General features: G+C 34.9%; 2 protein-coding genes across 3 annotated transcripts; one reads left to right on the forward strand and one right to left on the reverse strand.

The window, feature by feature from the left end:
* Positions 1-792: 792 nt before the first annotated feature.
* LOC132544530 (glutathione S-transferase-like) lies at positions 793-2,987 on the forward strand. Its single transcript, XM_060208139.1, has 4 exons — positions 793-976; positions 1,164-1,298; positions 1,681-1,834; positions 2,777-2,987. Exons 1-4 carry the CDS (start codon positions 793-795, stop codon positions 2,985-2,987), a joined length of 684 nt encoding a protein of 227 aa, XP_060064122.1.
* A 1,092-nt stretch (positions 2,988-4,079) lies between these two features.
* LOC132544523 (arrestin domain-containing protein 3-like) lies at positions 4,080-25,468 on the reverse strand. 2 transcript variants are annotated; one of them, XM_060208133.1, is made up of 7 exons: positions 25,037-25,468; positions 14,469-14,609; positions 7,955-8,178; positions 6,713-6,895; positions 5,458-5,646; positions 4,721-4,979; positions 4,080-4,463 (listed from the first exon to the last, which is right to left on the reverse strand). In XM_060208133.1, the coding sequence occupies exons 1-7, from the start codon at positions 25,152-25,154 to the stop codon at positions 4,306-4,308; spliced, it is 1,272 nt and encodes a 423-aa protein (XP_060064116.1). In that variant the 5' UTR covers positions 25,155-25,468; the 3' UTR covers positions 4,080-4,305. The 2 variants fall into 2 exon arrangements, with proteins under 2 accessions (XP_060064116.1, XP_060064115.1); XM_060208132.1 differs by having other exon boundaries at positions 4,080-4,466.
* Positions 25,469-27,499: the final 2,031 nt, after the last annotated feature.

Here is a 27,499-nt window from a genome sequence, read left to right on the forward strand (position 1 = left end):
TCACTGTGATTATAATATCAGTTCATTACAATGTTCTCAAAAATTACCTCCGTAGTTATATGTATGCATTAATGCTTGGACGCCGAAGTGCTTCTATTTTTAGAACAGCACTGTGTATCTTGAGGTACACGCATGTGAGGTAGGTAGTACATATATACCAGTATAGCGATACCCCAGCGTTTGTATTTACAGCACGAGAAGGTGTAAGGACTTAGGCAGGTAAGACAGGATAAATCCGACATCGATCCATGAATGATAAGTTTTGCTATTTTAATATTGATATGTCCATGCACATCTTGAAATTCATAAGTATACATATTCGTATTAAGCACATCGAGAAGGCGTTTGCAGATACATAGTGTGTATTCATTTGAGCAGCCAGTGTAAGGTCAAATTTCAGAACATTAGACCTGGTTCGGATGGATATAACTTGCTTAGGGTTGGTTGTATAGGAAGAAGAGTACAAGTCTATGTTGGAATGTATAAACGTGAAGAAAATCTCTTAAAACAACACCATTCAGTTGAAAATTCTGTTATGAAGAAACATTTTATAAATTCTGTTACTCTATAAGTTTATATCGTATCTCTTGGGACTGTTCATGCTGCAACCGTTTTAGAATATGTTGCAAATTAAGGCTTACTTAAGGAACATGTGTCTGGTAATCTCCGTAAAGGAAACATTAGATAAAGTGCAGTGTTACTATTTTAATCAAGCTTTGATACCATCTCTGATATTTTTCATGACATACATGAATTATACTGTTCTAATGTAATTCAGATTCGTCTTTCAACATGGCTGATAATTGGGAATTGATGTACTGGCCTCTAGCTGGGAGAGGTGAATTCATCCGTGTAATATTTGTAGAGGCCGGGATTGAATTTAAGGACACCGATGATTCGAAAGTAATCACTGAAAAGGTGAAAGAAGGGAAGATGGAAGGATTTCCCGTCAAGTTTCCGCCTGTTCTTTGCAACGGTAAATTGTCATGCGTCTGGTTGATGTAACAACCTTACAAACATTCTAATATTCGGTATAGTATCTTTGTCACGACTGCATCTCCTTCACTAAGCACTGTAGCCCTGATCAATAACTGAAAAGGTTAACTATAAACCAATTATCAGTCTATCATAAGCACTCAGTTTTCTTCTTCAAAATGTTACAGGAGATTTTCATCTTTCCCAAACCCCAACTATATGTAAATATCTGGGGAAAAAGTTTGGGCTTTATCCTGACAACGAAGATGACGAATGGCATGCTGATCAACTCAACGCAACAATCCACGACTACATAGCAGAAGGTACGTCGTTTTATTACAATTTTTCAGTGAAATATGATGAAATATCTAATTGTTAAAATTGTTGTTTTTCATTAGTTTAAAATACATGTTGCAGACTTACCCCAATGAAAAGAGTGAAAACAAATCTTCTGAAAAAACTGACTTATCCTAAAGCCAAATATATGACAACAGAGATGTGATGCGGCAAAGGTCCGACTATCTAATCGATTCAAAATGGTCACGTGGATCTGGTTATATATAATACTTTTGAAACTGAAATTCAAATTAAGGTGGTATGGTCCATGGTTTATGATTGTGAAAAATAATGATATTTATAGAGGAAATGTGCTTTGATCAACACCACGACATATTGTTCATGTGATTACGTTTATATTACCAACAGGAAGATTGAGTTTCCATGGTGTCAACCATATAATGACCTACTTTAATCAGATAGAAGAAACAAAACCGTACATAGAACGGTTTGTCACAGAACGAATGCCAATGTGGCTCAAATATTTCGAGAAAGTGCTACTGGCAAACAACGGCGGGACGGGGTAAGTATATCTGTGACCGTAAACGTGATGATATAGCTTGCATAAATTTTAAAGAAAGATATTTATATAAACATCAAACTTGTTTACCATCGGAAATATCTTATTTGACATGTATATGCAATGTTATTGAATATAATTTATTCTGTGTATTATTGTTTATCTTTTAAATGAGAAATGCGTAGATGCAGTTAAAACATTGTAGAATAGCGTTTCATCTAAAACTGAACAATTCCCGCATGTTGCTGTCATTTAAGGTCACATTCGGTAGATTATTCTGTAGTGGAATTCAGTTGAAACTTTCTACCTTGTTAGGAACAGTTTTTTTCCTTATTATCCTGATGTTAGGTTATTATAATTATAAATGATCTATGTTTTTCACTGTTTATGGTGAATTTCCTATAGTATCTAAACAGACAGATGTTGTCAAGATCAGTTGTATAACATGAGGTGTTTATTATGACTGACCATAATACAAAAGTTAAACGTGCCAATAAAATATCTCCAAACTGATCTCTTGAGTGTCCAAATACTTCATCTATGTCCTGTTCATGGTAATATGCTTTTGATAAATATCAGTATATCAGTATCAGGTTACACCTGCTGGTATGTCGTCAGAACTACAATTGTTGAAATAACCTTGATGAACGACTATTATCTATGGATCATTTTCTGATCGCTTTTTTCTTTCATTGCAACATAAACTTCTGACAAAGTTAAAAAAAAAAAAAAAAACATGAACAACACAATTTTAATCAATTAATATTTTCCAACGTCACATTCAAAATTGGAACAAATATGATACCTTATATAGGATGCCGTTGAAAACATTACTTTAGTTTTTGGTTTCCAGTATTTTATCATTTATCAGCTTTGTTTTATGATCGATAATGCTATGGATCCGTGATGGATTTATGATTTATTGTATACATTTCTACTAAATAGGTTCATGTTTGGAAACAAGTTGACGTATGTGGATCTGGGTTTAATGCACGTTTTGAGGGCTACAGAGTCGCAGTTTCCGGACGCTTGGAACGATGCTGACTACATACCGACCCTGAAAAGTTTCAAGGATAGAATGTGTTCTCGGCCACGATTGGCAGCTTATTTTAAATCAGACAAATGTCGGCCATTCGAAGGCAATAGTATGATGTAAAATGCCACAGGAAATGTGTCAACGGCTGTATCATTTTAGTAGCAATTCACATTGAATAATTACACATCCAATTATTTTTCACAAATTTTCAGTGTCAGGGGAGACAAATCAGCAAAATACTAGTGCATTAACCTGGTTTCTACTGATCAATACATATTCATTGGGGATAAAAAGACAGAAATAAAACATTGCTGTGGATGGTTTGCCATAGATATTGGCACTTATCGTTTCTGTACCTACCACATCGGATGCATGCTACACATACAACTTGTTTGCTAAAACTATACTTGTGAACATGGTTCTGATTTGTTTTGGTTTGAAAAAAAGATGAAAAAAATGTCAACATGGTTCTCTTTTGTTGCGTATTTCTGGTTATGTATGACTAGTTATTGTTTTTGTATCTCTGATTTTGGTGAAATTGATTGAAGAGAAAGAAGATATTAAGATAGCAACATATTAATCTCTTCATTGTTCATGTTCAGGATAATTTCTTTATCCGACATATGTTTTGAGAAATAATATAAGGTACATTTAGCAAATCCTTTCGACGGGGACATTTCAATTGAGTTTCTCTATAACCTGTATTAAATAGCGGTGTGGTAATATACACTGTTCACACACCATGACGTTTCACTGAGCTTGGAAATATATCCTATCGACCATGGTCTACATCTGTATGCATTATTCATGAATTTATTCCAATCGCCGAAGTAAGGTAGATTTTATTACTTGTTGATGTGCGATTTGTAAATAGTGATGATTCGATGCATAATTGTTGTTGGCTATAAACTATGGTATTCACTACAACAGTTCATCGTTTGATGATCCCCGACAGCTGAAATAAATATCACATCTTATTGAACCAGAGGAGGCGATGCGGAAATATCTACATGTTTTCAATAATATTTAATGCAGGTGTAATCAGCATACACATTTCAAGTTAGAAATAGCCATACTAGTTAATCCTTTATTTAAATGAAAGCAATAGACGTAAAACAAAGCATGCATATGTATTAACACGTGTTGTAAAATATATATGCTTGATGAAGTTATCACTCTAGACATCGAATCAATAATGTCAATTCTTCCGTGAAAAAAAAATGGTCTGAAGCTATGTATTAAATGTCTTTTTAATGGCTTGGTGAAATATGGAAAAAAATATCCATGAAGTTGTGTGAAGTCATATATCAAATATTGTTTTAATGGCTTGGTCAAGTATGGAAAAATGTCCATAAAGATGTCACTGCTGTTACGCATAACTAAATGTAAGGTGGATCACAGTTGACTCAACAGAGATAAAGATCAAAATAATGTCATATCAATGTTTGTTTGGACTTCTATCAAAGGACGATTGATTGTTTGTAAGGCTGTAGTAGGGATACATTGGCGTGAAATTAACGGGTCCTGGAATCTCTTCAAATTCGTCATTATCCACGAGGTCTGCGGATCCGAGGATACACTCCCCAAATACCATCTCTGCTGGAATTAATAGTAGAAATTTTATACAGCTTGTTTTTTTTTGTAGGATCAGCCTATGGTGAATCATAAAGGGAGACAATTTTGGAAAAAATTAATAACAGATCATAATTGACATTAATTTGGTCTTAAACTTAAACGACCATAATTCACAACATGTTTTAACTAGTTGAATATTTAGTTAAACAAAAATCAACTGATGGTATCGACATATTTTTATCACTATGCGAGTTATGGTCTCCCATATCCATACATACGTTCATTGCTTGTAGAGCCCATCTCATCCTTTATCTCTCTGGTGTTGACCTGGTCAGCATTGGTGTGTTTCCCTGTAGGATGCGCTCCATTATTTTCCAAATATTTTGCATCGTCTGTCTCTATTTGGTCGGGAGTTCGATTGAGTCTGTCATTGGACTTTCCTTGAGTATTCCAGGATTCCTTGAGAGGTTTGGTCCCAACGATAACCTCCATCCTAACAGGTAGATTGAAGGAAGGGCCGGCAGGGTTTACAATCAGCTGACATAGTGAGAAATTTGATGTGATTTTATGTATCAACATGAATTAATGTTAACACGATATTGACAAACTCCCCAATCTTTCATAATAGACCATCTATTTAATTGATTTATGGGTACTTCACTTCATATAAAGGATAACATTTCAAAATTGATTTTCAATAACCGAGGAAAATCATTTCTTTGCAAATAAAATCCTTCACTGAAAAAACGCGTGTTGCAGTTTTATACTGCAAGAGAGAGGGAGAACGCATATTCATGGAAACATATCATATATGTTGCACAATAACCGTGAGAATGTTATATTCGCAAAATGTATCATAAATAACAACAAATAGCGATTTGGTTCAGATTAAGATTTCTACACATTGTCATTACTGAAGTTACTTTCGTCGTTTTGTTGCGTCTTAAAGATTAAACAATATTTTATTCACCTTTGACAACCGATGTTAGACGTGGTTTTTACGGAGTAAACCTACCTCTAAGACATAGCTGATGTCGACTATGTGGCAGCCAGATACGAAGGAAGGCGGAACAGCAGGCACGACAAGTTTGTCACCAGACCATGTGACCAGTTTTGATTTTGCCGAGGTGAAATCAGACTTGGTGACCGAGGCGATAATGTTTGTATGCGTTCTAACCTTCTTTACGGCATAATACTTGACAATCTGAGCAAAATATAACGAGAATGATCGATTTTGTTACTTTTTTAATCGTCTGAAGACTGAAATGAAAACGATAGTACCTGATTATATCGACAATGTCGTTGTTTATTTATTTATTCCCATATTTAGATGGTAATCCGTGCAAAAAACATAAAAAAATACAAACATGTCAACATAATAATTATCTATAATTCCATACGCAGAGACTCCTGCAAATGTACAAGAAGAATAAGACAAGAAGATATCTTAATCTTGATCGATTCAAGTATGCAACGTCATGTCCTCAAATGAGAACAAGGTATGCAACAATGGAGCCAACAGGCAAACTAACGCGCATCATGCACGTTAAACTTCATATCACACAAAGAAATTGAATATTTCTCAATGAGATCACAATTGGGACCAAAAAACTTCCCCATAATTTTCATTAACATGCATCTTTTGACACACTGTGTGGCGATTTTGGCGGTTAGTTGATGACTTGTTCCTTGAAAATCATGATAATGGGAAAAGGCCGTTGGATATTGAATCAATTGTGACATGTAAATAACATATGTTGGGGATGCAGGCATATTGCTATCTAGAAATGGAAAATTCATAATTAGGAAATTGAAATGAGCATACAGTTTGATGGAAAGCTGTCGATGTTGCAATTAAAGTCAATCTGACAAAAATAGTTTTCAATATAGTATAGCGTTTTCGGTTTTATTTTCGTTGTCAGTGGCAACAAAGTTGAAACAAAGGCAAACACTATCTTACAGATAAAACAGCTCAAATTAACGGTTTAAAGATATACATATGTCTAATGTTCCCTCTCTTGCTTAAGTTAAGGCTATTAATATCCCTCCTTCGGACACAACAAATGTACTTCTAAAAAGAATTCATTCATTAACTTATAATTCCCAACATTACTATGATTAAAAGTTTTGTCCTAGAGAGATCGATTGTTATGTTCCACAAAATTTAGCAAAAATGACTATGAAGGAATAAAGACACGATGATGTTTTTATTTCGTTCTGTATACATTATATTATTGCTCTCATAGTATAAGAGACTAAATGACAAGTACCATTTGCAGCGACGCGGTCATGCCCGCAATTTTTCTATTACTTTGGTTAAGTATTTCAGCTCGGATCGGTATACGCTCCCCTGGAACGAATCCAACACAGTCCAGGAAAAGAGATGCTGTGATTGGGCCAGACTTGCAGCACAGACAACAAAGGGACATCTCATTCTCTGCCGTGGTACTCTCCTGATTGGATACACGAAGAAAACTACTTACATAAAACATGTAAAACGTTTCTTTTTATTACAATAATACTCTATTCCGTTCTTGAACTCTGATTTCATAGTCTATTCAGTAAATGCCAAGTGTATCTTGTTTCATTGTACAAAATTGTTTGTAAATTGAAAGGCATTGTATGTGGTTGTATGAAAAGAAACCATTCTGTATACATGTCTCTTAGCAGTTACTTGCAACAAAACTGCCTCGGTAACATATCAATATTTTCCCAACACCATACATTAGTCATGGATTTATGGGAATTATCTCCAGAAATGTAAATTGTCTCGAATGTATATATATATAACGATTACCATCAAGGCGTATAACATCCTTCAGTAGATTGGATTACAGTAGTGTTCAATAAACATATACATTGATTTATGCTAGTTGATTAATCCAATATGCCAATTTTATGAGAAAATAGCGTGACAAATTGAACTTTCCATACGACCGGATGTTTATACTAGCGAGTACTACCTGTTGCGATCAACAAGCCAGTTTGAATATTGAACATCTGTAAAATGAATAACTATATCTGGAGTTCTAAGAATGTGGACACAAGATTATGGGCACTTTTCTTTGATTTTTCTTTTCAATATAATAAACTCCTACTATTACTGGAATAATTTGATGATTAATTGCGACTGTGAAAATAACAAAGAAATCACGCTATGGTTTACCTTTACACGTACTTTAGATAAGAAATTTAATGAAGTGCAAACATGAAACAGGTTCATAAAAAATTAAACAAAAAGGAAAGTAAACTATCCAAACTTTCTACAGTAAATTACAAGGCTTAGACTAAGTTTTCCTTTCGGTTGACTTATGGCAGTAGGTGATCCTTTATCTCAAATATGATTTAAAATGACAAAAAATTCCAAATTGTACTCGCATTAAAACCGTATTTAGAATAAATGTCCACGAAGATAATGAATGTATATCGTTCTTTACGTTGATGTGTGAAGTTGAGAAATAAGACAAGGAAAGGTACACATTTAGAGGACTGGGCTGTAAAAAAAATCTTACCCGTGCCCGAGGATCTTCATTTAAATCAAAGTGGCTGAGTACAGTGAAACCACTAATCGTTGAATGGCCAACACCAAACATCTTTTCAATAGTAGCCACAGCTTCATACCGGATGCGACCCCATGTGCCCTCATACGACGTGGGACATGTAGAAGGTACATGGAACTCAAAGGGAAATTTGTGCTGTCCAACATCAATTGTCTCACACTGATCATTAGTGGATGCTGAAAATACAAACTGACATCTCATTCAACATTAATAGCAAGTGAGGAACCATTAGGCGATGGAGTCGTCTTCAAGTTATAAACAAATCAACCCCCAGACGACTCCGCCACATGAGGGGCGCACCCTTTCATGTCGCAAGAGAATTGACCTAAGTCGATTGGACAACGTCAAGTAACAGGAAGATTCAAGGGAGAAAAAGCACCATCATCGTCGTCATCATCATCTTTAAAACCATCAATCCAGCATTCAACAGTGATAGAGAGATACGCTTCATTCCAGTATTGTTCGGAACTTAGGTATGAATCAAAACAGAATTTCATGAATGGCGCTCAATACATTCTGACATATAAGGACTATGTAGGGGAGTTTGATTGATTTGTTTTTTCTAATATGCGTCACAGATAACAGAAGTACTAGTATATTAAATGGACATATCTTCTGTATTCAAAGTGACCCAAATAACTCAATTCAGAATCAAAATTTATGACATGTCATCAATCGTACAATAAAACTTTTCATGGAAAGATTTTCGGAAAAAGGAATTGTCAACTTTTTGTCATTCATAGTCAATGCATTGATGCATGCGGAAAACTAATGCAAATCAAATATTCCCGCGGTTTTTTTTTAAGTAAAACGGGAATAATTTGTCTCGTTTGGCACCGAGCTGTAAGGGTTGTCGGTGCCGTGTCGTCACATGTGTGCGTTTTATTCGGCTATGTCGGGTTATCATCTCTAAATTCAGGTCTTGTTGATCGATTGATGTTTCTCACATTGTTTTTAGACAAATGTTATTTTCAAGTTTTTGTTTAGGCCTGTAGTAAATCCTAGCTTTGTGAAGCACTAACGGATGGTACACCTCCTGCTCTACTACAGCGCAAAAGTATCAGGTTAGAGCTGAATTTCTTTAAAACCTTGATCACTGACATCTGACAGTTGATTTTCGGAAGCAGCAATTTTCATGAGATGCTACTGTTTATTAATCTCAGTTTTTGTAACATATTCATAACGTCTTCATGACTATATGTAAGTCGAGCATATTGTTCAATATGCTATCAAGAATAGATAAAGCCAATTATTATTGTTATTATTATCATTATTATTTATGAAGATTTTAAAGTATTTAATGATATCACCTTCGTCGCTAAGCCAAGCTATGTGATACTATGGTGATTTTTTCCCATTTATAGATTGGTACATGTATGTATTCCCAACCTATACGTGTAAAAGACATCGTGGCATCGATCTGATATTCTAGGGCTTGTTCTAAATATCACAATTTTCGATCAAGATGTCGTCAATGGACACTGACAACATAGGTTTCGAGTGACGCAGGTTGAAGATGATTATTATGGGAAAGTTTTGTTGTCGTCATAATTATCTCATTTAAAAATATTCTATGTCTTTGTACGTCATGATGCAGGAATTGTTTGAAGATCGTTGGTTTGTCTGTTGATTCCGTTGTTGTTTAACGTGTTTTCATTTGGAAGTATGACATTACTTTCATGGATTGACCAAGATTTACATGTCGGGCTTCGTCGAAGAAGCAGAAGATGCTAACTCTTCCGGAACACTCTTATCTTTGTATTTTTTTGAAGAGTCTTCATGTTAATATTTCTTTTGATTTATGCTGTGTTTGAATGATTATTCTGTTAACAAGTTGTTATTTCTTTGTTATTTTTGTTGGCACCATGTTCCTGAATATACCTAATGTGTACATTAAATAGAATCGTTGTAAGAGGTATCTGACTCTATGTTGAAATTACTTGTTTTGAAGTTGATCTTAATCATATATTCCGATATCAATGCTATGAAACAATGCAATATTAATCCACATGCTAGCTACATATATAAACATACACTTGATATTGAGATAGAAACATAGCTTTAACAATAATATAAGAAGTCTTTTACAAACACAATTAACTTAATGCATAGTTACTGTTACAATGACAGGTTGTTATATACCACAGTCCGTTAGGGAATAACACGTGTTCATCTTTGTCAAACATATGCAGATTAGTAGATAACATAGATTGATATTGACAAACTTAACAGGAACCTAGAATCAATGACATGGCCGCGCGGTGACAACGGTTTGATATGAAAAAAATGTTAAGTGTGTGAAAGGAAAGGTAAATGAATATTCATAACTTGAGCAGAGAGTTAACGAGCAGTTACGAAAGTGCTACCGATTATCCGTCAAACCAGCACAGACATGCTATAGGATAGACTGAAATGTATGATGGACTCGATCACGAAATGGCGGTATAAATGAGTAACCGTTTATATCATGTCACCAAACGTATGTAACAATCCGAGTTACAGTGTCACCAAACGTATGTAACAATCCGAGTTACAGTGTCACCAAACGCATGTAACAATCCGAGTTACAGTGTCACCAAACGTATGTAACAATCCGAGTTACAGTGTCACCAAACGCATGTAACAATCGGAGCTACATTGCCACAACACGTACCTAACAATCGGAGTTACAGTGTCACCAAACGTATGTAACAATCCGAGTTACAGTGTCACCAAACGCATGTAACAATCCGAGTTACATTGTCACAACACGTACCTAACAATCGGAGTTACAGTGTCACCAAACGTATGTAACAATCCGAGTTACAGTGTCACCAAACGCATGTAACAATCCGAGTTACAGTGTCAACAAACGTATGTAACAATCGGAGTTACAGTGTCACCAAACGTATGTACCAATCGGAGTTACATTGCCACAACACGTATGCAACAATCAGAGTTGCATTGTCACAACACGTATGTAACAATCCGAGTTACAGTGTCACCAAACGTATGTAACAATCGGAGTTACATTGTAACTAAACGCATGTAACAAACCGAGTAACAGTGTCACAACACGTATGCAACAATCTGAGTTACAGTGTCACCAAACGTATGTAACAATCGGAGTTACAGTGTCACCAAACGTATGTAACAATCAGAGTTACATTGCCACAACACGTATGTTACAATCTGAGTTACATTGTCACAACACGTATGCAACAATCGGAGTTACAGTGTCACCAAACGTATGTAACAATCAGAGTTACAGTGTCACAACTCGTATGTAACAATCCGAGTTACAGTTTCACCAAACGTATGTACCAATCGGAGTTACATTGTAACTAAACGCATGTAACAATCCGAGTTACAGTGTCACAACACGTATGCAACAATCCGAGTTACAGTGTCACCAAACATATATAACAATCAGAGTTACAGTGTCACCAAACGCATGTAACAATCCGAGTTACAGTGTCACAACACGTATGCAACAATCCGAGTTACAGTGTCACCAAACATATATAACAATCAGAGTTACAGTGTCACAACACGTATGTAACAATCCGAGTTACAGTTTCACCAAACGTATGTAACAATCGGAGTTACATTGTAACAAAACGCATGTAACAATCCACGTTACAGTGTCACCAAACATATGTAATAATCGGAGTTACATTGCCACAACACGTATGTTACAATCGGAGTTACATCGTCACCTAACGTATGTAACAATCCGAGTTACACAGTGTCACCAGACGTATGTAACAATCCGAGTTACATTATCACAACACGTATGTAACAATCCGAGTTACATTATCACAACACGTATGTAACAATCCGAGTTACATTGTCACAACACGTATGTTACAATCCGAGTTACATTGTCACAACACGTACCTAACAATCCGAGTTACAGTGTCACCAAACGTATGTAACAATCCGAGGTACGGCGTCACCAAACGTATGTAACAATCCGAGTTACATTGTCACCAAACGTATGTAACAATCCGAGTTAGAGTGTCACCAAACGTATGAAACAATCCGAGTTACATTGCCACAACACGTATGTTACAATCCGAGTTACAGTGTCACCAAACGTATGTAACAATCAGAGTTACAGTGTCACAACACGTATGTAACAATCCGAGTTACAGTTTCACCAAACGTATGTACCAATCGGAGTTACAGTGTCACCAAACGTATGTAGCAATCGGAGTTACATTGTAACTTAACGCATGTAACAAACCGAGTTACAGTGTCACAACACGTATGCAACAAACTGAGTTACAGTGTCACCAAACGTATGTAACAATCGGAGTTACAGTGTCACCAAACGTATGTAACAATCAGAGTTGCCACAACAACCGAGTTACTCGTATGTAACAATCCGAGTTACAGTGTCACCAAACGTATGTAACAATCGGAGTTACAGTGTCACCAAACGTATGTAACAATCGGAGTTACATTGTAACTTAACGCATGTAACAAACCGAGTTACAGTGTCACAACACGTATGCAACAAACTGAGTTACAGTGTCACCAAACGTATGTAACAATCCACGTTACAGTGTCACCAAACGTATGTAACAATCAGAGTTACATTGCCACAGCACGTATGTTACAATCCGAGTTACATTGTCACAACACGTATGTAACAATCGGAGTTACAGTGTCACCAAACGTATGTAACAATCAGAGTTACAGTGTCACAACTCGTATGTAACAATCCGAGTTACAGTTTCACCAAACCTATGTAACAATCGGAGTTACATTGTAACAAAACGCATGTAACAATCCACGTTACAGTGTCACCAAACGTATGTAATAATCGGAGTTACATTGCCACAACAAGTATGTAACAATCCGAGTTACATTATCACAACACGTATGTAACAATCCAAGTTACATTGTCACCACACGTATGTAACAATCCAAGTTACAGTGTCACCAAACGTATGTAACAATCCAAGTTACGGCGTCACCAAACGTATGTAACAATCCGAGTTAGAGTGTCACCAAACGTATGTAACAATCCGAGTTACAGTGTCACAACACGTACCTAACAATCCGAGTTACAGTGTCACCAAACGTATGTAACAATCGGTGTTACAGTGTCACAACATGTATGCAACAATCCGAGTTACAGTGTCACCAAACGTATGTAACAATCCGAGTTACATTTTCACAACACGCATGTAACAATCCGAGTTACAGTGTCACAACACGTACCTAACAATCCGAGTTACAGTGTCACCAAACGTATGTAACAATCGGTGTTACATTGCCACAACACGTATGTAACAATCCGAGTGACATTGCCACAACACGTATGTAACAATCCGAGTGACAGTGTCAGCAAAGTATGTAACAATCGGAGTTACATTGTCACCAAAGCATGTTTGGAATGATGTTAATTACATATATAGACTGATCATTGCCTTAGTTTTTAAATAAACTATAGATATACGACTGGAAAATACGCTATTAAAATTGCTGACATTAAAGTGATTCTCCGGGATGAAAAAAAGAGTAAATAGAAGTATGAAATGACATGACAAAATACCGTTGACGGAATTATTTACACCTGACTTCGATATTAGTTCGAGTCGGGAGCATAAACTCAATTAAAAAAATCTCTATGTTCGAATCTCCATTGTTCGTGTCACTAACCGTGAAACTGAAGGTAAACACATAATTTGTCACTTTCATTGAAGATAACGAATATTTGATTGACGATTCACAATATAAGCTGACTCTGAAAAACGTTAATATGATAATTGATTCCCAACAATAGCCCTGGCAAAGTACACACTATCGATTGGCGGTAGGACGCATTTCATGTGTTTATACTTTTAACATACAACTGAAACATTAAATTGAACTGGTTATCTAAAATATGGCGATTTCATTGAAAACACTCATCAAATGGTAATGATCTCTCATCTTAATGAATTTCATTTCTATTACTATTCATTGATATGTATACCTAATAGACCGATGCATGTATACGGTGATAAGTGGTATCACGTGGTATTCAATATCGATTGGTGAGGCCATTACATATTCCGTTTCTGATTTTACGCTCAGATATATATATATATAATTGATTGCTTATTCTCCATAATCTCCATATCTAAATATGTATATATTGTATTGCGAATTAAAATAAGTTGATGGTGGTCGTTCTCATAGGAAATTTAGGATAATGACCCATTTTTTTTTTCTGAAAAAGACCACAACATTTTCTTAAATATCGAAATTTAAATATAAGATTAAAATAATCGTAATCCTCTGAAAATAGGTTGTTTTGAACGCAATGATTTGAACTTGTGTTATTGGAGACTCAAAACTTGTTTGGGAAAGCTAATGTGTTGTTAAGATAACTTATAGTCAGAATATGAAGTATAAATTAAATTACATTAACGTGAAGAATCCAAATCCATTTCATTAGAAAATGACAAGTACAAAAATAACATAAATTTACCAAACAGCACAACCGTATGGTCAAAATATAGCTCCTCGCCCGTGTAGTGTTTGGTCACTGTCCGCTTACTCTTGCCTTGACCACTTGAGTGATGTTCTGTCCAGTGAACTAAGGCGTAGCCACGGAAACGTAATCGGAGTGCTGGAATGAAACGCCTTAAATCTCAGTCACATTTAAATGCAAATTGAAATGCGGTAACATCGATTATTTCGGTGTAATAAATTGCATCACCATTGCAGTAATGGGGTGACACTGTTTGTTGTACTAATAAACATCATATACACATTGTGTTGTCATATTCGATTTGTTTTATCATTGCAGTCCAAAATCTTTTATCAGACTCATTGGAACGTTGCTGATAATTTCGAGGTATATGTAACCCCCAAAGTGATTACCCTTACCTGCAGTTGAACGCTAAGTTGTGGCTCTGTAACCATCTATATGTTTACATACCATACTACAAAAAAGTCTTTAAAAATGCAATAAAAATTACAGTTATAAGAGGAACATCAATTGTGACAAAAGAGCAAATTCATCTTGAATAAGTTTAAATTGAAAGGGGACATAATAACTGCAATATATTTGTCATGGAAAATGGTTTATTGATTCCAACGCGTGCGTGATATTACAAGTGATTTAATTCTCTACCGCCCCTTTGATGTTGTATGCACCGTGGATACAAGGTAACATTGATGTATCATAAGCACAGATAAGACACTTGTTGATGTCTTCATGGTGTTTCAAAGCATCGTGGATGTAAGGATAACAGTATCACGATTCCAAAAGTCAATCAACGCAGACAAATTTATGGATGTTGTGTTGATAATGCTCTTTGAAGAGTTTGCCAGGCAAATGTGAAAAAAAAAATTATCTTAAAAAATTATTCATAGCTATCTTTTTTTAAAGTTATACTTCTAAAGGAACTGTTACTTAATTGCATTCCTTATAACCACACTTTGCAATAACACAAAACACGTCTCATGACTTTTCATTTTGTTCAGTTTAAAATAATATTTGGTAAGAATCTGCAAGATATATAGATAGTTACATGTTGTTTATGAAATAATTTTATTGTTGATACAAATTAAAACCAAATGGTACAAAAATAGATAACAAAGTAAAATTCAAAAGCATTAAGATCTTCAAACAAATACATGTAAACCAGTCATCTTCATAACGTGAAATGGACGCTATCATGTTTACTGTTAATTCACTGTAAATTATATTGAAGATGTACCTATATTGACCTAGTACTGCTGTCTTCTTCGACGGTTGTATGGCTCTGCATTCTATGTTATATTTTTTGTGTTGTACTAATCTTGTAAATGTTTATATGTACTCATATGCATGCATTTTTATCTTGTACTTCTCATGTTGTAATGTAGTTAAAACTTTTTTCTTTCATCAATGAATTTTGAATTAATTCCGTTTGTAATAAAAAAAATCATCTTTACACGACTCGCGCTGGCACATATTATGTAACAAAGACTTTTCGTCCAATTTGAATCTACATAACGTAATATAACGCTCGACTAGAGAGAACCTCTCTTTATCTCGATCGGTTCAGTGTAGGCTTTACATAACAGACAACGCTAAACTTATCATCCGGATGGGCCCGGATGTAAGCACGGTAGAGATCTAACCGGCATACCCAGGGGAACCCCACGCGGTCGGTCAGGTAACCCTCACACCTGTTACCACTGCACCATCGAACCACCCATCCCGGGATTTATAGTCCATTGGCGGGAAACAATTATGATATAATTGCGAAGAATACAAATAATCTAGGTTTTGAATAAATAACCTTTTCAATCAATACTTGTATGGTGAATGGTTCGATATGTTGATCATTGTGAACGTGTGGTTTCATTTCTTTTAACGTTACCATTTTTCATTTGACCTAGAATTACATTGCAGGTGTTGCCATTAGCCATAATTATGTATTAAACCTGAAGAATGGAATTTTTTTTTACTTTATCATAGTTGTTTTTACAAGGGTGTTCGTTGTACCTCTACCTTCCATAAGCAATATTCCACTGATATCAACTGAAAATTGTCAAATAAATCATATTCAGATGTATGTCTGTAGATGTGAAAGTACCACTTTACACTGAAATGATAGCAGTTTATTTTATCATAAAGATATACGGATTTAGCTAAGGAAAAGCATTAGATATCTTTCCTGTCCTTAAGACGATATTTAGAGTGTAGGATATTTGACCATGAATTGTTTGGATTGTGATAGTTTGACAACACAGTCAATCACTGAGCAGCAATCAGGTTCAACGATATCAACTATCTAAATATCTGAGTCTTTGTCAACATTGACACTGAACATTAAGTGAATGGGCTCCTGTATATGTGTTTTGCATATAGGTTCGTTTGCATTAGTAAGTAGTGACTAAGCCATGTACTTTACATTTGTTTAAAAAAAAAATTAAATTGCTTCCAAGCAACAGTCAAAACCTGATTAATTATAACAATTCTAAGAGAATTGTCAATCAAAAATGCCATTTGCTAATGACATCATAAAAACATAAAGAGACCAATGTGTTTGGAAGGATATATTATTTAACCACCCATGGTCCGATTGGAAACATTACACGCTGTGATCACAATTACAATACGGTAATGTCGATAATTTCGTTATTTTGAAAAGAGGCAACTACATGAATATGTAAATGAAAATGTTCATCAGGTAGGGTGTTGTGTAATAATAGATGCTTACATGCAAAGTTTATGTATAGAAGCTGACATCACATCCTGGTCTGTAGCTCGGTTAGAGTTAGCGAGTTGATTGTAAATGTCTAAAAGACAACAATGATATATTCCTTTATGTTTATAAAAATGTCAATACAGAGCAGATTAGGTTGTCTTCCTTTTGAGAACCTGCCATTTCTTTGATCGACATACAATTACTTTGGGTGTTTGCTATGAAGCAGACCATGTTTACCTTTAGGTATAATCTGGTTTAATTAGTTCTTATTGTATCTTTTCTCTGATCTCCTTGTAGTTCTTTCCGTTAGTACATTCTTTGTCGTCATTTTATCAGATTCCAGTTTGGTTTACAACTTTATTGACACCTCTTTTATACACATTAATGGTTAAACATTAGAATGTTTAAAAACCCAGAAAAAGAACAGCTACATCGGGGCAATATACGGAAATGCATTAGATAGAAAGCAGCGTACCTCTCACATCATGGTCAATGTGGAAGTCAGCAGATACAAGGCGTTCCCACCTCAAATTCTCAATATTATGATTTCCGAAATAAAAATGTACTGCTGACAGATAAGGAGACAGAACTCAATGGATACATACTGACGAAGAACATAATACACATTTTGGTTATAATTATAAACTATTATTTATTTTGTCTTTTGTGACATATTTTAATTTTGTTCCTACTAACATCGCTCATAAGGTTGTGAGACATTACTAAGACTTGATCTAGATTTAATTGACATTGTAGCTATACAGTTGAACACTTGCACTCTGTCTGAAATAAAAGTCTTTGTTATCAGGATAGCTACTTAAAACTCTCTTTTTCATAATTTGTTTTCTTTAGTTTAAATAACTGTCTTAAATATCTGTTATTTTCAAAATATGAACTTTGCCTAAAAAACTAATAGAGGAATTGTCAACTCTCCAATTGGAAAGAAAACGGTCGGTTTGTAATGTACATGTAAAATAATAAATAGAAAAATTAAAAATTTATATCAAATTGACATGGCATAAATTTCATTATCGTATCGACATCATATCGTAGTATTGTACACCGAAAGAATGGAAGCCCATGACTTTTGCTGTAACAAAATACATTTTACAATAGAAATTCAATAAAAGTGGAACGATAATATGAATTTGCCCAGATACGTTTTCAGAGACTAATTGCTTCTAGTCAATATTTAATTTTTTATTAACTTTTCCCCAGTCAACCTTGTCAAAATATGCTCGAGCTACAAGGTCATGATCTCCCTTTGGAATAGCCTCACAGCCTCCAGTAACAGATTCTATCAACTTATGATATCAATAGAGAGAGAGAGAGAGAGAGAGAGAGAGAGAGAGAGAGAGAGAGAGAGAGAGAGAGAGAGAGAGAGAGAGAGAGTCAAATGTATTTGTAGAAAGACCAGTTAAAACGATGCTAACTAATATTGGCACCATGATCACAAGCAACCATTTTGCAAATTAGATGGTGATACCGTTCTGATATTGACAAAAGCTATATTTCACAAGTAAGCATCTAGAATGATGTTCATTAAGTCTGTTTGTGATTACCATGTCAATTAAGGACTTGTTGTAAAGCAATTGCATTAATACCAAGCACATGCATGTTAACTTCATCTTAGAAACAAAATACCTTATTCTCTTAATTATCAAATTACACCTTTCTCCTTAATGGAGATGTGTAAGGCGTTGATTGGAACTATAATTAATTCATTGATCACTTGTTTTCACTTTTTGACAGATAAGTCGTACCTTGTCCCAGTATATTTTAGTTTGCATAGTAATTTGTCACAGACGACGGTTTTATATTTGTGCACGCTGTCACTCTCACATATACAATAAACATTGACATTGAGACATCAATGATATTTGAAGTAAGTAGCCCAAAGCCTTCTAACTGTGGCGTTGTGTCACGAAAGAGAAGACGTATAATGCAATAGATAAAACTAATTGAAATTACTCAATCTACGGTTTCATCTCAAATACAATAGTAAGAAAGACTTCTGTCGATACCTGATTACTAGGCCCCTATACACAGGAAAACATTCACCCGGCATATTGGAATATTGTGCTGAAGTATTGATTTAGCATGTATCTGCTGAATTAAAATAATCACATAGTAGTTGATACAGTAGACAACATCAGCCCCATTACTTATGTTTGAAATAATACTAGGTGATACAGTAGACAACATCACCCCCATTACTTATGTTTGAGATAATACTAGGTGATACAGAACACAACATCACCCCCATTACTTATGTTGGAGATAATACTAAGTGACACAGTAGACAACATCACCCCCATTACTTATGTTTGAGATAATACTAGGTGATACAGTAGACAACATCACCCCCATTACTTATGTTTGAGATAATACTAGGTGATACAGAACACAACATCACCCCCATTACTTATGTTTGAGATAATACTAGGTGATACAGAACACAACATCACCCCCATTACTTATGTTGGAGATAATACTAAGCGACACAGTAGACAACATCACCCCCATTACTTATGTTGGAGATAATACTAGGTGATACAGTAGACAACATAAGCCCCATTACTTATGTTGGAGATACTACTAGGTGTTACAATAGACAACATCAGCCCCATTACTTATGTTGGAGATAATACTAAGTGACACAATAGACAACATCAGCCCCATTACTTATGTTGGAGATAATACTAGGTGATACAGTAGACAACATCACCCCCATTACTTATGTTGGAGATAATACTAGGTGATACAATAGACAACATAAGCCCCATTACTTATGTTGGAGATAATACTAGGTGACACAATAGACAACATCAGCCCCATTACTTATGTTGGAGATAATACTAGGTGATACAGTACACAACATCACCACCATTACTTATGTTGGAGATAATACTAGGTGATACAGAACACAACATCAGCCCCATTACTTATGTTGGAGATAATACTAGGTGATACAGTACACAACATCACCCCCATTACTTATGTTGGAGATAATACTAAGTGACACAGTAGACAACATAAGCCCCATTACTTATGTTGGAGATAATACTAGGTGATACAGTAGACAACATAAGCCCCATTACTTATGTTGGAGGTAATACTAGGTGATACAGTACACAACATCAACCCCATTACTTATGTTTGAGATAATACTAGGTGATACAGAACACAACATCAGCCCCATTACTTATGTTGGAGATAATACTAGGTGATACAGTACACAACATCAACCCCATTACTTATGTTTGAGATAATACTAGGTGATACAGAACACAACATCACCCCCATTACTTATGTTGGAGATAATACTAGGTGATACAGTAGACAACATCACCCCCATTACTTATGTTGGAGATAATACTAGGTGATACAGTAGACAACATCACCCCCATTACTTATGTTGGAGATAATACTAGGTGATACAGTAGACAACATCAGCCCCATTACTTATGTTTGAGATAATATTAGGTGATACAGAACACAACATCAGCCCCATTACTTATGTTTGAGATAATACTAGGTGATACAGAACACAACATCAGCCCCATTACTTATGTTGGAGATAATACTAAGTGACACAGTAGACAACATCACCCCCATTACTTATGTTGGAGATAATACTAGGTGATATAGTAGACAAGATCACCACCATTACTTATGTTGAAGATAATACTAGGTGATACAGTAGACAACATCAGCCCCGTTACATATATTGGAGATAATACTTATTAACCATCTGTCGGCGATATGAACTATATGTTGACATGTTGAATAAATTCTTTCAATCGATAGTGACACCCGAAAGCAATTGTGTCAATAGGATACTTGTACGTAGTGAAAATAGCAACATGGAAAGTAGATAATAACACTATTATATTATTTATGGGTGATTTCATGTTACATGTTTGTCACTTCCTCATTTCCAGAAAAATGAACCGACTTTTATCGATATGTTTATGATCGGTAAAATGCATACAGAGAGTTCTTGAACAATGCACCTTTAAGTTATCGCAAATTGAACAAGAAGTCACAATATTTATACCAGAATCACAATTTAAGGACATATATAAGGTACATATGTATATGCAAAGTTGAAGCAACTAAATAAAGAAAGTATCTATCAGCACTACACATAATGGTTGAAGATTCTAAGGTATTATATTGTTTGTGCCAATGGACAAGATAACCTATCCCGGTTGCTCTCGATGACAAGCGATGGTTCTCTGTATGTTGTTCAGTGAGACAACTACCAAATAGCAATTACAAGGATAGACCGCCTCAATTATGGCTTTGGCTGTTTACGGAGAATGAGGTAAAAACCAAGCAAAAAAGCGATTGCATTTGCATCATATTTACTTGAAAAGAAACTTAAATGTACAATTGTAGTTCACCTTCACACTTTAATGTTTTCATCTAGATGCATTAGAATGAAATGAACAGCTGGTTAATATAGTCAGATACGTTGATGGCGATCTTCTGAAATATGTATTTACATACGAGTTGTTAGCTGAACGAGTACCATGATACAAATCTAGGCTCTGAAAGCTAGAAGAATATTGGCCGTGTGATAATTATCAATATCACTAATAAAATGAATCATCTAGTGTTTGGTCGTGTCATAGATAATCCATGGCTTAAAAATCACTAAACACTAAAGTGGTAGTTACTTATTGTTCGCGTATAAGATGAGCTGCGAGGAACGTCAACACTTATTTCAAAGAAAATCACCATCCAATTAAAGAGATAACCTCTTCAAGAAAACCTTGTGGTATCCTTCTCGTGCATGTTTGCAAAGATCTCCTTGTAAATCTTTCTTTTTGTTTTCAAAGACTTCTATGTGAATCTTTCTTTTCTTCATATTTCGATCCAAAAATTTCATATCATAATCAGAATTTGATAACATGTCAGTATTTTCTGATTGTTTTCAATACAATCGTTTTTTTTATGAATTGAAATTAATATATGTCAATGAAATGTTTTGTGTTATTTGCCCCAGTAGTTCTACTTGCTGCCCTTACACACACCTAGGATGATTTCGTAATATTCCTGTTATTATGACGCTGTTTTGTGTTTTGTAGTATTTTCCTTGATTCACAGACATGGAAATATCGGTGAGGCATTGATAATAGTATGTTGGCAATCGATGGTATCGATAGTCATTGGCCGTTTCTTAATGCAGTGTTAAGGAGTTTCCGGAAGTTAATTCAACATATTGTACACATCATCATTGATGAACAAACAATCATTGCTACTCCAGCGATTTCATAGGAATTAATTACACGTAATTGGACAAAAGAGTTCTTTTAAGGTCTCTTAGAGACCACAACGTATCTAGCGAACACGTATTCTACATGACATAATTAAACATTAAGAACTAGTGAGCGTTAAGTGGAATGGATTCTAAGTGTGTAGCAATTAACTTCATCAATTTGAAATGAAGTTGTAATGTTATTAAGTCCATGACAATTGACAACGGTTGTGAATCGGGTAAATGAAGAAGATTCATGAAAAGCGCAAACGGGGAAAATAATATAAAGATTCCATTTGCCAAGAAGTGCATATCAAGCGGTGAAAGGTCTTACCCCGTAAACCATATTTATATTGATGCAGACAACGTATTTTTTTTCGTATGAAGGTATTGGATATTGTAAAGCACATTTATTGAAGAGATCGATATATCTCGGTATTATTTGAAAACGGTGTTTCGGAGTGTCAAATCCAAATGACCACGTCATTGTATCTATGCAGAACGTAAGATTTAAAAGTTTCGGTGAAAAGTATCTCCAGCTGATAGATTAAAAAGGAGTATGAACAAGAACATTATTGGGAAACCCATGATCTTCTTAATGAATGTTATATCTCCTTGTTCGATATGACTTTGGTTATGTTCAATGTTCGTGGCATGCCTTGAGATTTCATTGACGTGAAGCTCGTTGTCATTCGAGAACTTACTGATGTCGTCTGGAAGGCAAAGTCTTCCTATCTTTACCCCTTTTTAAGGGCTTCCTGGTAATTTTTTCTTTCTTAAAGCGTTGGCCTCTTTGTATCAATTTTGAGTTTGAACTACAATTTTGTTAAGATGTTGGTATTTACTTGATAATTATCAAACAGAATATCATGCATCTTTTATCTCCAGTAAAAGGTAATAAGCTGTCTCTAAAGATATCAAACAACCAAATGTTTGTCTCAGGTCGAAAACTATTGTCAAAGTCTGGTATTTCAAGCTGCAGAACGAGTTTTCTGTTGTATATAACATAATAATTTAGGATATTATGCAAGATCGTTCTTGTATCTTATCTTCAAGCTGAATTGCTAAAACAAGTTTCAATAAAAAATTCGATTATAAAATTCGTTACGGACAATAAAAAATCTAGACTGAACTAAAAAAAAAGAATGTTAATATGATATTGTATAAAACCAATCTAAACCAATCCTGACCCCAGTTTCATGGATCTTCATTAAATTCAGGAATTGTCCTTACTTTGAAATAACCCCGAGGTTATTGCAAAAGGTAAGGAAATTCCTTTCAATTCAAGTTTTTCCCCTTATTTTTGGTAATGATTTTCTATGGTAGTTAGTTATCCGTTAAACAAGGGCCATGACCGGTCATTGCGTTAATTAGTTGTTTAATGACTCTATCCCTAAGTTATCATTACTATCCGGTTCAATGATTTCTTTTCGTATTACAATACACGTAGTTAGATATGAGAAGTGTTAGTAAAGTACGCTTGTGGGATTCTTTGTTATATACTAAGCGGTTAATTTTCTAAAATGGCATTACTATGTTTAGCTCAACTTACAGGGCTGGTATCACCGACTTCGTTTGATCGATCTAGAATTTGAAATATGAATTTTGCTTCAGACTTTTGTTTCAAGCAAAAAACTTGAGACTCCATTCGACGAAATAACATTCAACAGAAAAATGATAAAAGAAAATTATGTTCACGAAATGTTAGCTCATACAATGATTCGTGTTGTTAACGTCTTGCACAGTAGACATGTCAGTACTCGGCTTGAACGATGTCATAATTTTAACAGAACATACAAACAAAACAGTAATTATTTCAGAATGATGCTTCTGGAGTTAAAAATATATTTTTGAGAACACTGTGACATTGTGGTAGAATAAAGTCAGTATCTGCATGACAAAATGAATGTGATTATAAACTGTGAACCTGGATGATTAATATTGATTGGGATTATGAACTGTTTGTGCGTATACAAATACTCTGTCAGTTAAACCAACAATCGCTACTTTCTGTCTAGCAACATTTGTTGACCGAATATAATAAACATAACTAAAATTATTAATCCCTTACTACAGCTTAAAGTGATTACAATATTTTCATTGCTAACTCAACACATGCACGCACCTACACATACAATGAAACACATTATGTGTAAACATATAGTGTTGGGAATCATAGACACGAAATTACATGCGGTTGAACATTAAGACTGCGAATACTAAAGCACACGTTTTAAACTACATCATACAGCTTTTTCTTCCATCCAAGACTCGTCATTGTTGTTAAGCGAATTTTGAAGCTGAACAGGAGAGTGATGAAAATCCAAAGTTATCGAAAGAAAAGTCAACATCTAGCTAAACAGATCCATTAACCCCATAATTCAATATATTGCGTAATTTTAATAAATCAGATAATTTCAGAACAACAACGAATATATGTGTATACTCTGAATCATGCCATTATGCGAACGTAGCATACATGTTACTAGCATTTTATGAAGTGTATCGTCAATAAATAAGTTAAAATGATAAATGACACATTTATCTTTTCTTTCTAACTTATCGTCAGATGTTAAAATCACTAACCTTTCATCTTGTATCTGCTTGCCAAGTCCAATACTACGGCTCCTCCGAGCTCTCTTCCAGCAAAACAAACTCCATTGGTGTTAGTAAAAGTTATATAGAAGCTCTTCAATTTAGGCATGTTGAAACACTTTTCACATTTTATGTCGTCTATAAAAGTTGATGAGGTTGAAGTCAGTTCTCACAATTATCAATTTGTCATGATGATAGAAACTTCAATCCTAACAGTTCCATTGATTTCTTTCCAAATAGAAAACCTGTAAGACAATAGTGGCCAACTTTAATCTGTCGCAATTGTCGCTTGAATGAGCTCACTCCTCTATGCTGTATGTATTATCATACGAATCAAGAGACATGTCTCCCGGAGGTAATATAACCCATACGTTTCGTTACACTTTAATTTTTCATGAAATGTGATCACCTGAGTTGATGAAAAACGTTATATGGCATTCAAATGTGTCTTGCTGGTGCCTTTCTGTTGGTATTTAATTCCAAAGATGAAGTCCACGTTCTGACTCAGAGTTTTAGAAAACAAAATCTATGTAAACCTCCACTCTAATGGTGACTATTAATTAACAGTCGAATTACACACTAAAATTCATTAAGGTATCACAATTCACAAGGTATCTTACCGAACACATGTTACATAGTTTGATAGCTACAGATAGACGAGCCCAGTAGCCATACACAAGAGGCAGCGACCGTAGCGTGTTTTACACTGGTGACAATCGATAGAGGATGGACCACCGTATGACATGTATATTCTTCATTCTCATGTTTACACGTAGGATTATTGGAAATTATTCAGAACTAAATCGGTGAAGGCAGAATAATTTGTTAGCATATCATTAGTAGAATAGCTTCGTTTGGTAAATAGTCTCCTGTGTTTATTCAAAAGTATATTTCCGCGTCTAAATTAGTAACAAATTAGAAATTTAAATCTATATAAACTGTACACAAAATACCTGAAGAGATAAAAAAATCTATAAAAAGGGAAGAAAATTTTCAAATGGGCTTAAAATTGACAATTAAAGTTCGCGCTTTAATAATTCTGATTTACTTCAGAGAAAAGCGACAACAATATGATACGTATGAAATCGATACTACCTGAAAAAATGTTGATAGCCATTAAAAAGTAAAACTTATTTTCATAGCTATTGTCATCTCATTCAGCATAATTCTATCTTGTTTATGCTCAGGTTTCTTCACTAGTCTTATTGCCTTCTCATATCTCTCCATAACGCAAGACCAGAATACTTTGTATATCACCAGAGTTAGAATGTACTAGTCACCTAACGTACTTTCATGAAAATGATCAGATTGCCAAAGTTGTATCAGAAAGGATCTCTTTAAAAAGTTAATCGGGAAGGGTAAATGCTCATCGAAAACACTCGCCATGTGTATCAATTCAAATAGGCAATGTCACATTCCGAAATGAGAACAAGGATGACACTAACTGAAACACCAGACATATTTATATGCATAATACACATCAAACTTTATTCCACTCATAGAAACCGTTTCTTAAAGTGACAATTACTTTGCCACCTTAGATTGAATTTGGCATGACTGCTTTCCGCGTCATTGACGTGACTGCAGATTTTTGACGCACAGGTCGATATCAAGAAGTATATATTTCTGAAAACATGCAAGGGTGACCGCAATCGTAAACATTTCTATACAGCCGTTCCACGATCAAAGACGCCCCCGTGGGAATTTGTCATAGCGACCTCAGTCTCCAAGGATTCTGGAATATGTGCTTTCTCTTAGATGTAACGACCGTATATTGTGTCATAAATGACACAAGTATGACAATGTGTTCTAACTAGATTAATAACAATCATGTTTTATCAAGAACACCTCAGTCTAGACCAGCTACTCTGGTATATATAATTTACTCTGAACAGAGACGGATTTTGTCAATGTTCGGTATTCCATCTTACAGAAGTAATGCTTTGACATAGTAATCATTACTTTGTAGTTTTGTTAAAACTGGATAGCTGCATTACTTCTATCGTTTGTTTAAGTTTTTGTCAATGAAACAATCATCTTTCATAGGCCTGAACGTTATGTTATTAAATTGAATTATACAGTGTGCGGTACAAGATCGTTGAAAATGTTCATTCATTATGATGTTTGTTCCAAGGTAGTTGTGAGTATGCTAAATCTACACAAATGGTGACGACTTAAAAGTAAGATACATAAATACATACAGTATGATAATTGATTATCTTTTATCGTTAAAATCAGATGAGGAAACAAGAGAATTACACAGCGTCGCATAATACAATTTTCGTCTTGGTTACAGATAAATCTTAATGAGGATGTAGATATGAAGTCGCATGTTTTTAGGATGTTCGTGTGTGATTTCCCTTTTCTCACCTTTTTTAAAAATCAAATTCTAATCCTTTCTAAATGTTCCGTACGTCTTCGTTTGCAATAAATGTTAATAAGGATGTAGATCTG

The sequence above is a fragment of the Ylistrum balloti genome, unplaced genomic scaffold (assembly GCF_031769215.1).
Source record: "Ylistrum balloti isolate Yb309-2 unplaced genomic scaffold, AGI_CSIRO_Ybal_v1 Utg369800, whole genome shotgun sequence".
In the NCBI taxonomy this organism is placed as follows: Eukaryota; Metazoa; Mollusca; class Bivalvia; order Pectinida; family Pectinidae; genus Ylistrum; species Ylistrum balloti.

Excerpts from the sequence above, each read along its gene's own strand:
- LOC132544530 (XM_060208139.1), top strand. The coding sequence starts at position 793 with ATGGCTGATAATTGGGAATTGATGTACTGGCCTCTAGCTGGGAGAGGT. Across the intron at positions 977-1,163 it reads TCCGCCTGTTCTTTGCAACG|GAGATTTTCATCTTTCCCAA; the intron begins GTAAATTGTCAT and ends AAAATGTTACAG. Across the intron at positions 1,299-1,680 it reads CCACGACTACATAGCAGAAG|GAAGATTGAGTTTCCATGGT; the intron begins GTACGTCGTTTT and ends TATTACCAACAG.
- LOC132544523 (XM_060208132.1), bottom strand. The coding sequence starts at position 25,154 with ATGCCTAAATTGAAGAGCTTCTATATAACTTTTACTAACACCAATGGA. Across the intron at positions 6,896-7,954 it reads ATGAAGATCCTCGGGCACGG|GAGAGTACCACGGCAGAGAA; the intron begins GTAAGATTTTTT and ends GTATCCAATCAG. Across the intron at positions 4,980-5,457 it reads ACATCAGCTATGTCTTAGAG|CTGATTGTAAACCCTGCCGG; the intron begins GTAGGTTTACTC and ends TCACTATGTCAG.